This window comes from Sciurus carolinensis, chromosome 13 (assembly GCF_902686445.1).
Source record: "Sciurus carolinensis chromosome 13, mSciCar1.2, whole genome shotgun sequence".
Lineage (NCBI taxonomy): Eukaryota > Metazoa > Chordata > Mammalia > Rodentia > Sciuridae > Sciurus > Sciurus carolinensis.
Genome location: NC_062225.1, coordinates 60,444,981 through 60,457,346, shown reverse-complemented (window position 1 = coordinate 60,457,346; position 12,366 = coordinate 60,444,981). Strand labels below are relative to the sequence as shown.

Sequence of the window (12,366 nt, the reverse complement as noted above, 5' to 3'; positions counted from 1 at the left end):
CCCTCTGCTTAGTCCACATTATCAAAATAACTTAACCTTTTGTCTACGAAACTCTTCAAGGTAGATCTTACTGTGCATCTTCACCATCTGTACACAGACACCATTATTTATATATTATATTTATATCAGACACGTATGTACACATTTACAGACACAGACTTTCAAAAAGATATTGCACTTATATACAATGCAGCTTTATCTTGACTCACTTCACACTGTGACCTATTTAGGTTCTTCACAAGAAAGGCAGCTGATATGTCCAAGGAAGTTGCAGAGAAGATTCCAGTAATGTACCCTAGGTAGTAAACATTTAATGGGGACGAAGTGGAGGGAGAAGGCGCACCCCTTTACTGCTCGGGGCAGCCAGAGTTTAACTGAGGTCAGGCAAGAGCACTAAATCCTCCAGCCACAACTACTGCTTTTCCTGACCCACTAGTGCACAGACCACTGCTACTGTAGAGTCGACAAGGCAGATACCACAATATTTTGATAAATAAGAAGGTAGCAGGCACCCTAAAGGTTTCCAGAGTCTGTTAAATCCTGGAACAAAATTTTCACTTTTAGTCCTAAGTATTTTGGAAAATCAAATATAATGATACATGAATTTTTCTGTCAACTGAAAAATGCCAACGCAACATATTAAATGCAGGTCCATCGCCAACTCAAAAGCAATTCCTTCCCCTGACATCCACCTGTGTTTGCAAGGTGGGCGTCTGGGTCCCTGCGGCTGGCCAAACATTTACGGAACACCTCCATTGACCTCCCAGGGGGCTGAGGGCCCAGGCCTTAGATCTCCATCAGGGTGAGCTTGTAGGATCCCCCAGCTTCCTCAATCTGCAGCTGGAAGGTGTCTTCATTGGAGTAGTGCTTCACAATGTTGTCATCCATGTTCACCAGGATCCCTTTCTTGCACTTCTTGAATATTTTCCCAATCTTGTCATGGGGAACATCATATTTGTCTGAGATGGCCTCCATCAAGCCCTTCAAAGACGGGGTCTTGAGCATCAGCGCATCAAAGACTTCTTCAGACTCCTTTCGAACGTAGAGAAGTACTCTCTTTGGCTCTTCCATCCGGGGCAGCTTAGCAGGAGGTGGGACAGCAAAGTCATCTTCCGTTCCATATGGTCCCCTTTTTAAGGCAGATCCTTCACCCTCCAATTCCTCTGAGGCAATGGGAAGAACATGAGTGCCCCGCTGCAGGTTGGCAAAATGCACGTCAGGAATAAAGAGGACGGGCTGCGTATCCAGGTCAAGAAAGGGCTTGAACACTGTGATGTCCATCCGCTTGTGGGAGGGAAGCAGTGGCACTTTGACATCAGAAACTTTTCTTTTGCTCTGCTTTCGTTCTTCATCCCTGATTTTCCGCTCCGCTCCCTTGTCACAGAAGACTTTGATCTGGCAGTAGGCCCGGTGCACTGGTTTGTTGCTGCGGTTGTTATAACTGTAGGTGTCGATCTGGATGTTAAGAGGCAACCCCTTCACACCCTTCTGGGATGAGAAATCGGTGCTTAAGCAGTTCACGGAGATGAACACCTTTGCTTCATCATTAATGTCCCAGGTGAAGGAAATGGCATTATAAGCAATCTCTTCAATGTTACTGATGGTATTGAAGCTTTCTTTATAGTCAGCTATGTCAATGCACCTTTGTTTAGCAGTGTGCTGCCGGGAGTGCCAATACTTCCAGTGCCTCAGCTGATCCTCTCTGCTCTTGTCTTCAGCAAAAACCACCATGATCACACTTCGAACTTTGCTGATGGGGTGGTGGATCCCTTCGCTGCTGCTCACCTCCTTCAAGGTGACAGGATAGAACTGACCCTTGTTCAGGTATGTCACAGTGCTATCTCCTGGCTTTTGCCGAAGTGATTTTGAAGCTTCAAGGGTATACTCAAAGTTGTTCCCAGAAACACTGTCAAACACATAGTCCTCTGAATTCATGCCAGGCATCCGCAGACTGAGATCCGAGGGGAAGAAAACCTCCTGATCACCCTCCTTGAAGGTCTCAGAGAAGGTGGAGTCTGGGGTTCGCCGCTGAGCATTCGGGGGCTGAGCACCGGAACTGAACTGGTCAGTATTGAGATTCCGGTCGAAAATCACCACGCGCTCAGTGGGCTCAGGATGATACACTGCTGGGGGGACTCCCACAGCAAAGCTGTGGGGCTGGATTTCGGTCTTGATAGAGTGGGTAGGCATTGTTGCTATGGAGACAGTGACTGTTGTATCAGGAGCTGTCAGATGGTCTCTCTTATCAATGCCCAGTTGGTTGCCATGGGGAAGGACGATGTTAAAGGGCACATTTTTCAGTACTTGCACTCTGTTTTCTCCAGCAGAAATGAGAGGCTGATCTGTCACGTTTGGTATGCTGTTTCTTTTGCTGTGATCTGGCTCCGTATGCTCAACTTCTGGCTTCGCTGTTGACGACCGTCTCTCTCTTGGAACCTTGTAGTAGTCATAGAGCAAGCCCAGCGCAGCTGCACTGTCTTCATCTCCATTGATGCTCATCATGGCTTTGGTTGCTGCAGTGAGTGGGTTTTCCAGGAAAGATTTCCAGGCTTCATCCTCGCTAGTATAGGAGCGTCGCTGTGGATAAAGTGCTTCATTCTGAAGAACCAACACTGGCCGTTTGTTGTCGTCCTCCTGTGTCATCGCGCTCGCTCGCCGCTGCCGGGCCGCAGAACTGGACTTTCGGGTTGGGACAGTACACCGGATCCGGGGGGAGGAGGCGGCGGCGGCGGCGGCTGGCGGGTCCGGAGCGGCGGCCCCGACGGGTTGGGTTCGCTTTTTCTATTATTTCATTCTTTTTATGGCATGTATGTGTATAATGATTTATTAATCATTCATCTATTGAGGGGTATATGGGTTGATTTCACAATTTAGCTATTCTGGATCACACTGCTATAAACATTTAGGTGGTTGTATCACTATAATATGCTAATTTCAGTTCTTTTGGAAAAATACCAAAGAGTGAGATAGCTGGGTCACGTGATGGTTCCATTTCTAGTTTTTTTGAGCAGTCTCCATACTGTTTTCCAGAGTGGTTATACTAGCCTGCAGTCCCATCAACAATGTAAGAGTGTACCTTTTTTCCCTACATCCTTGCTAGCATTTATTATTGTTTATATTCTTGATTATTGACATTCTGACTAGAGTGAGATAAAACCTTAGTGTAATTTCAATCATGTAGCATCCCCATGATTGCTAGAGATACAGAATATTTTTTCATATATTTGTTGGCCACTTGTGTTTCCTCTTTAGAGAAGTTTCTGTTTAGTTATTTTGCCCATTAATTGAGTGAGTTATTTGGGGATTTTTTTTTTGTTAAAAAAAAATAAGTTTATTGAATATGTTTTGGGGATTTCATTAATATGAGCTTCACCTGAAATATAAACCATTTTCATGGGTCTGATCAAATCAAACTTTTTATGATGTTAAGTTTTTGAGTTCTTTATATGTTCTGGATATTATTTCCCTATCAAAGTAACAGCTTTACCCTATGTAAATGTATGATTATGCAAATGGTATGCCATTACTCCATGTACAAACAGAAACAACATGTATCCCATTGTTTACAATAAACATAAATAAAAAAAAAAAGCAACAGCTGGCAAAGATTGTCTCCCACTCTGTAGGCTCTCTCTTCACACGCTTAATTATTTCCTTTGTAGTACAGAAACTTTTCAATTTGCTATCATTCCACTTATTGATTCTTGGTTTTATTTCTTGCTCTTTGGGAGTTTTTTTAAGGAAGTTGGCATCAGCACCTATATGAAAGAATGTTGACCCTGTTTTCTTCTCCCAGCTGCAGTTTCTGGACTAATTGTTAAGACTTTAATCCATTTCAGTTTTACTTTTGTGCAGGGTGAGAGCTAGGGATATAGTTTGATTTTTCTACATAAAGCTATCCAATTTACCTAGCACCATTTGTTAAAGAGGCTGTATTTTCTCCATATATTTTTGGCACCCTTGTTAAATATCAGATGACTACAGTTATGTGGATTTGTCTTCTTCTCTTCTATTCTCTTACATTGACCTTCATGTCTATTTTGATGCTAATACCATGCTCTTTTTGTTACTACAGTTCTGTAATGTAATTTACATAATTTCAGTTCAGGTATTGTGATGCCTCCTACATTGCTTTTTTTGTTTTGTTTTGTTTTGTTTTTCAATTGCTTTGGCTATTCTGGGTCTTTTATTCTTTCAAATGAATTTAAGGATTAGTTTTTTTCTAAGTCTGTGAAGAAATTCACTGGTATTTTGATGGGGTTTGCATTGAAAATGAATAGTGCTTTTGGTAGTATGTCCATTTTGACAATATTAATTCTGCCTATCCAAGAACAAGGGAGGTCTTTCCCTATTCTAAGATTTTCAATTTCTTTCTTCAGTGTTGTACAAGTTTTATTGTAGAGATTTTACCTTCTTGGTTAGATTAATTCCCAAGGTTTCTGTTTGTTTAATTTGGTTTGGGTTTTGTTCTGTTTTGAGATTATTGTAAATGAAATGGTTTTCCTGATTTCTTCCTCAGCTGAATCACTGTTGGAATATAAGGATTGTTGCTGGGTTTTATTGAAGGTCTTTTCTACATTTATTGAATAATCGCATGACTCTAGTCCTTAATTCTGTTTAAGTGGTGAATAACATTTATTGATTTGTATATGTTGAACCAATCTTGCATCCTTGGAATGAAACCTACTTGATCCCTCTTGTATTCTTCTTTATGTGGTTTTCAATGTGGTTTTATAATATTTTATTAGGGAATTTTGCATCTATGTTCATCAGGGATATTGGTTTGCCATCTTATTCCCCTGATGCATCTTTGTCTGGTTTTGGTATCAGGGTTGTACTGGCATCATAGGATATATTTGGAAGTGTTCCCTCCCTTTCAATTTCATGGAATAATTTGAGAAAAACTGGTGTTAGTTCTTCTTTAAAGTTCTGGTAGAACTCAGCTGAGAATTCATATGATCCTGGACTTTTCTTTTTTAGACTTTTAATTGCTGTTACAAGCAATTTCAATATCAATACTTGATATTGATCTGTTTAGATTTTCTGTATCTTCCTGGTTCAATTTGAGCAGGTCATATGTGTCTAGAAATTTGTCAATGTCTTCTAGATTTTCTAGTTTGTTGAAGTTTAAATTTTCAAAATAGTTTCTGAAGATCCTCTGGATTTCAGAATGCTCTGTGGAGATAGCTCCTTTTCATCTCAAATTTTATTTATTTGGATCTTCCCTCTCTTTCTTTTGGTTAGTTTGATTAAGGATTTATCAATCTTATTTTCCAAAGAATTAACTCTTTGTTTCATTGATCCTGTGTGTTCTGTATATTCTCAATTTCAATAATTTGGGCTCTCATCTTAATTATTTTCTGTCTTCTGTGAATTTGGAAAACAGTTCATACTTTTTCTTCTGAGGCCTTAAGGTAGAGAATAAGCCTATATTTGGTATCTCTCAAATTTTTAATGTAGACACTAAGTGCTATAAATTTTCCTCTTAGCATTGCTTTTATATGGTCCCACAGATTTTGATATATTAGACCTCATTCATTTCAAAGAATTTCTTGATTTCTACTCTCATTTCTTCTTTGATCCATTCTTCATTTAGAAGAGTATTATTCAATCTCCACACGTTTATGTGGTTCCTGTTATTTCTCTTGCTATTGATTTCTAGTTTCATTCTATTTCTTTAGTGACTTGATAGGATACATGTGATTATATCAATTTTGTTGCATTTGCTAAGACTTACTTTGTGACCTAGAATATGATCTATTTTGGACAAAATATTAGGAGCTGCTGAGAAGAAGGTAGATTCTGCTGTTTGGATGTGAAATATTCTGCAGATGACTATTAGGTCCATTTGACTTATATATTTATTTAGGTTGGAAATATCTTTACTGATTTTATGTTTTGATGACCTATTGGTGATAAGGATATGATGAAATAACCCAATATTATTGTGTTGGGGTCATTCTGAGATATATTGTCATGGAGTTTTTGTTTGTTTTGCTTTGTTTTATATAATTATATGTGCTGACATTTGAGGCATAAATACTCACTACTCTTATATCTTCTTGTTGGATTTTTCTTTAACCTGAAATGTAGTAGCCTTCTTTGTCTCTTCTGATTAGTTTTTGCTTGAAATCTATTTTGTCGTACATGAGAAAAGCTACTCCTGCTTGTTTTGAAGATCTATTGGCATGGAACATTTTTTTCCCATCCTTAACCTTCAGCCTGTGGGTGTCGTTGACTGTAAGATAGGTCTCTTGTAAACAGTGTATGGTTGAATCTTGTTTTTGTTTGCTTTTAACAAATTCTGCTAATCTATGTCTTTTGAATGACGAGTTGAGACCATAAACATCCAGTGTTAGTTATGGATATGTTTGTGGTTTCCTACTACTTTTTTTTTTCACTATATTTTATCATCTCTTGATTTTCATTTAGTGGATTATTATTCTACTTATGTTCAACTATTTGGAACATTTAGGATTTGTTTTCAAGTCCCTCTGTGTACAGTTTATCTCTGAGTATTTTTTGTAGTGCTGGCTTGGTGGTCATGAATTCTTTTAACCTATTCTTGTCTTGGAAAGTTTTATATTTCCCCCTCAAATTTGAAACTGACCTTTGTTGGGATTATGACCTTGACTGGTTGGTTTTTTTCTTTTTAATCTATGAATATGTCATTCTAGGTTCTCCTTGATTTTAGAGTCTGAATTGAGAAATCAGACATAAGCCTTATTAGTTTGCTTCTACATGTGAGCTGATTTTCTCTCTTGCAGCTTTTAATATTCTTTCCTCATTTTCTATATTAGGATTTTAATGAGAAGGTGCCTTCGAGAATTTCTCATTTGAATAGGTCTATTTGGGGTCCTGTATGCCTCCTGTATGTAGATATCATTTTTGATATGTGAAAAGTTTTCTGTAACTATTTCATTGAAAATGTTCTTAATGTCTTTAGCTTTTATCTCCTTGTTCTCTTCTATCCCAATGATTCTCATGTTTGATCTTTTGATGATGTCCCAGAGTTCTTGTATATTCTGATCATGTTCTATCATTTTTTTCTCCTTTATTGAATTCTGTGTACTTCAGGCCCTGTCTTTAAGGCCTGAAGTTCTATTTTCTGCCCCAGCTAATCTGTTCATAATACTTTCAAAAGAGTTTTTAATCTGATTGCTTCTTTCATTTCTAGGAGTTCTGATTGGTTTTTTTCAGTGTTTCTATTTCTGCATTGAAATAGTCTTTCATCTCCTGTCTTTGCTATCTTTAATTCTTCCTTAGATCTTCTTTTAGCTCACTGAACATTTTAATACTCGATTTTTTATAATCATTTTATGGACTTTTGTCCACTTAAATACCAGTGGGATCGTATGTTGGGAGATTGTGAATTTGGAGAGAATTATTTTCCTGTTTCATCATGTTTTCAGAGGTCTTGGGCTTGCACAGTAATTGAGATGGATAGCTCTTCCTCTTTTTTACACATGCCCTTTTGTGCGTAATTGTCTTATTTGTTCAGAGACTTCTGTTTTTGGTATATGGGTAAATGTCAAGGAGTAAGACTTGAAGTGCCTCTCTGATTGTTCTTCCTTGGGTCCTGGTTGTTGCTTTGGTGGGGGCGGGGGAGGGGTTGTCTCCTTAATTCTTTGAGATGGAATGATGTTAAGACTCAGGTGGGGTTAGATACTATGTGGGATGAGATTCACTGTTGCTTGGTTGAGATGTATTTCTCAGCAGCAGGATCTCTATTCTGTGATCTTGAGGTGTCCCAATCTCTTTCCAGTACCTCTTAGTGGAAGGGGAGAGCCAGATATGGCACTAATGTCAGCAACAGCAGTATATACTAAAGATAAATGACGGGTGTCTACTTTGACATCTAGCACTAACTACAACCTCTATAGGAATGGTGAGATCAGCATTTAAAACCAATACCAAATTTTTTTAAAAAAACACTGGGAACTAGATCAGCATTTGACAGAGGTGTTTACTATGTTGTTCATTGTGTTAATAATCACAACAATTTGAATGGGGTAGTAATTACATAATCTATGTAATTTCTATTATTTAATGGGATTAGTTTCTTAAGTAAGAGATGATAGGGTAGGAAGGCAAGAGAAAGTTTTAAGTGTTTGAAAAAGTGATCAGAGAAGAGGCAGGAGATAGGGAGCAGGTGTCATTTGTGATGAAGAAGGAATACTAGATTAACTCAAAGTAATGCCAAAAAGAAAGAGAAGAGCTGAGAAAGGGGAAATTTGGCTGTTGGGGGGGGGGGGAGAAAGTAAAGAAGGGGAGATAAGAGTACCCAAAATCTAGGTATGAACAAACCAGCAAATATAAGTTGGGAACAACTTGAACCCTCATAAAATTGTACCCCACCTAAGTCTAATCTAGGCTAAATAATGAACACACGCAGGTGAGACCTATTAATGTATAAGTCATATGAATTTATGTACATATACATTTAAACCTATCCATGCAATGAGAGAATATACAACCCATACACACACTCACATACAAAATCATGCATAATGAAAAAAAGTGAAGAAAAATACAATATCATAAAATGATGCTTTAAAAATTTGAAAAAAAAGTTAAAATTTTTTAAAGTAAAAAATAAATAAGAATGTAGAGGAAAAACGAAATAAAAATCTTAATGAGAGATAGAGTGCTTGTTTCCACTGTGGTGATCAAATCTGTTGGCAGGTATGTGTTCTCCATGTTTACACTTATTTTTGGCTTTGTATTTTTGGCCACTGTCCTTGTGTTCCTCGCCTAACTGCCAGTTGGGTGTAAGCAGCTCTTGGCTTTCAATCTTCCGTTTTTGGGTGGGATAGACTGCAGTGTGCTGATGAACTGTGTAATCCTGAATGGTGCTGATGCAGACTTCTAGGGAGGAGTTTCCATTTGTTGGGGTCCACGGCCCCCTATTGGTGAGCTTTCTATCTCTGCTGGGTTTCTGGATTGCTAGGGCTTCCAGAAAAATCCACCTTTAGGGTATAGTGACTAAACCACCACAGGTTTCACCTTCACTGCTCTGCATGTAAATTATCCACTCTGGATTGCAGATGCACTTGGTGGTCACAGTAAGGGTTTTGGCAATAGCTTAGAGGGTTCCGACTATTATGGGATTTTTCTCCCTTGGGAGCCAGAGACTGAACAGTCCAGGTAAAACCTTCTTTGTCTTTTTGGGTCAGGCATCCTCTGAATTTTTTCCTCCGCTGCTAGTAACTTCCTGTGACTTTCCAGTCCCTTCCCCACACGCCCTCATCCCCAGTCTCTGTCCACAGCTGTGCGAGGCGCGCAGGGCCGGCGCCAGCTCGGGACTCTTCCTCACCTGCCCGAGGGCTCTGCACGCCAGAGGGCCCGCCGCCCACCCAAAGCTTTCACCCCAGCCCACCAATTCTTTCACCGAGATCCTCACCCCACTAACTCTGCATTTATTAAAATCAACCTTCTCTAAACCACAGGTTTCCCGAAGTCGATTTTTATTTTTACTTTTTTTATCCACCGGCCACCTGTCTCTCTTGACCTTGCTCCCGCTCTCCTCTGCTGGCGGCCTGGCCGGCGCGACTCTAAGGTACGGGCTTTCGGTACCTCTATGAATTATTATTATTATTATTATTATTATTATTAGCATTATTATTATTATTAGCATTTCGGTATTACATTTCAGTGAGGTTCCCCGTTACTCACCTCTCTGAGGAGCGGTCTTCCCGCCGCGCAGGCCTGCTGCCTGGAGCGGGCGGGCGCCACTTCCGGTTCCTGCTCCGCCATCTTGTCACTCTCTCAAGCAGCCAGTGTTTCCCACGCAGCTAAATGTCACTGCAGTTTCAGTTGCAATTTTGTTACAGTCATTGTTGTTGTTTAACTTTATTTTCAGTAGGGATGTTATTTCTACTGTCCTTTTTCAAGAGTCCAATTTTCTGTATCAGAATTGGGGTCTCTAGTATTTTCCTAAGAAACCTCATAATTTTTTTGCTTTCCAATGCATTGGAGACGTTAGTTTCCTGTCTTCATTTTGTGCAACTAGGATTTCATGTTACTTGAATGTTATAAAACAAAATAAAACAAATATGATTATGACGATGGCCATTTTCTTTTACTCTTATTTCCCATTTGAAACTACATAAAAAATGAGTTTTGATTTTATGTTTTTTTTAATATGGACAAATCCAAAAATCATCATTTTTCTTTTCATTGTTTTTATTATATGGCACTGCCATCTATGGGTCCTATTCATAGAATAATTTTGATGTGGGGCCTAAAGAAATTTAGTACTTGATACCGAAAATCTACTTACCTCTTGTTTATACATAAGAAATGCAAGACTTAAAGTAGCTAAATAACTTGAATATAAGCACATGTCTGGTCCATAATAAAGCTAAATTATCATTCATAGTTAACATTTACACATGTGAAAGTGGTTATAAATTTGCATTTTGTGCCTCTTTTACAACGTGAAGAAATAAAATATCTGGTTCCTAATGCCTGAAGGTGCATACCTTTAAAAGTGAGGTAAATATGACCTGTTCTAAATATATAAACACTTAACCTTAAACATCCCTATTTTGGTTAATTATTTTACATATTTGAAAAACTTCTAAAGAGTAAGATCTCTTTTGAAAAAGTTTAAAATCCCATTACTTTGAGAATATATTTACATAGAAAACTTCAGTAGTATTCAAAGGTCTGAGAAATAAGAATTCAATGTAATCTTTCATTTCCTTGTGATAATCTCTAGACACATGGAGATAAGGAAGGACAACAAAAGTGCAACTGCTATTTTGCACAGTTACTGCAAAACATATTTTCAAAGTTAGATTATAAGAAATTCCAATGGGAAACTCAAAAATGTTTTTCTTCCCCACCAAAAAATGTTCAATGTAGTGACTCTGAGACATTTTCATTTCCAAAAATCATGACGTTTAATCATTTTAAAATAAACATGAGAATTTAAAGTCTATATTTTAAAAACTGAAATTAGTGGTGGATCAGACCACACTCTCCCACCTACCTACTGATTTGTGACCTATTTTTTGAATAATTCTATAAGTTCATAGTGGGAAACAAGGCAATTATGTGGTAGGTAACTATTCAGAGAGAATAATAACTGAGGTAACTCAAGCTGTTGAGCAAGATATAATAAAAAATGCTTCTTTCTATATTTATCTTCTAAGGAGACTTAATGGTTATTTTAATGATCTTTTTGGCAGGTTTCAGAGAATTCATTTATTTCAGGAAATTCCTTTACTATGTAAGCTAAGCCCAAACACCCTCTATAGAAATTAATATTGTGCAAAGAATGGGTCTGAACACCCCTAAAGAAAGCTCATAATGAATGTTCATTGTAAATAGAAATATAAATCATTGCTCAATGGTCTCTAAGTAGAATTTGTTCTCATTTACTAATCACTTTATAAAAAGGTGGGAAATAATGTTAAACTGTTTTCAAGTAGAGGTAACCACATTCTACTAACAGTTATTAAAAATTTAATAATAATAAAAGAACACTTATAATTAACATTTATGGTGTGCTTATTATGTGTCAGAGAGTTTGACTCCTGAATTAAATTCTAAAGGCAACATTATAAATTTGTTATAGGGGCTGGGGATGTAACTCAGCAGTAGAGAACTTGCCTAGCATGTGGAAGGCCCCAGGTTCAATCCCCAACTAGTACTAGTAAATTAATTTATTTATACAAAGTGTTGGGTTAGATGCTACAAGGAATCACAAGTATGAGTAATATTCAGTCTTGGTTCCCCAAAAGGTTATAGTCTCTTATTGAAGAATTTTTTAAGTCACTGAAACACAAAGCAAATGTATGCACAGAAGAGACACAAGCCAACAGCTATCAAAGTTTTTGAAAGAGATGTCTTTTTGGATTGAATTTAAAAGCACAGGTAGCATCAGAACAAAAGTTGGGGCTCGGAGTATATTACAGAGAGTAAAAAATATATATCAAATAAAGTAAATTAGAAATTTTGAATGTGTTCAAGTCATATCAAGTTCCCTAAAAGTGAAATTAACTTTTAGAAAATAACCTCAAAAGATTGACTTAGAAACACTGTGAAAGTCTTGTATATTATATTGAATTTGTAACGAATTTTGTCTTGAAGACAATCTAGAGAGCAGAGAACACTGCAGAAGAATGTGCATTAGTTTGAGTGGCTGGAATGGACTGAAGAAGAAAACCAGGTGATGATGGTGGAAATGAATGGACAGCTACAGGGTACATCATGATCATGGGATGTGCTGTGACTTAGCATTCAGGGAGTGGGTGTTGGGAGGAGGGAGGAGTTAAACACAGTTCAACCTTCTGAGTTAGAATGACCCAGAAAACAATGCTGACAGGAGTAATATGGAAATGGGTAGGGACACATCTA

General features: G+C 37.9%; 1 protein-coding gene across 1 annotated transcript; it reads right to left on the bottom strand.

Annotated features, from left to right (window-relative positions):
* Positions 1 to 460: 460 nt before the first annotated feature.
* On the bottom strand, positions 461 to 2,766 carry LOC124963275 (grainyhead-like protein 1 homolog). The gene has a single exon (XM_047522900.1). The coding sequence runs from the start codon at positions 2,641 to 2,643 to the stop codon at positions 787 to 789; it is 1,857 nt and encodes a 618-aa protein (XP_047378856.1). The 5' UTR covers positions 2,644 to 2,766; the 3' UTR covers positions 461 to 786.
* Between the last annotated feature and the right edge of the window lie 9,600 nt (positions 2,767 to 12,366).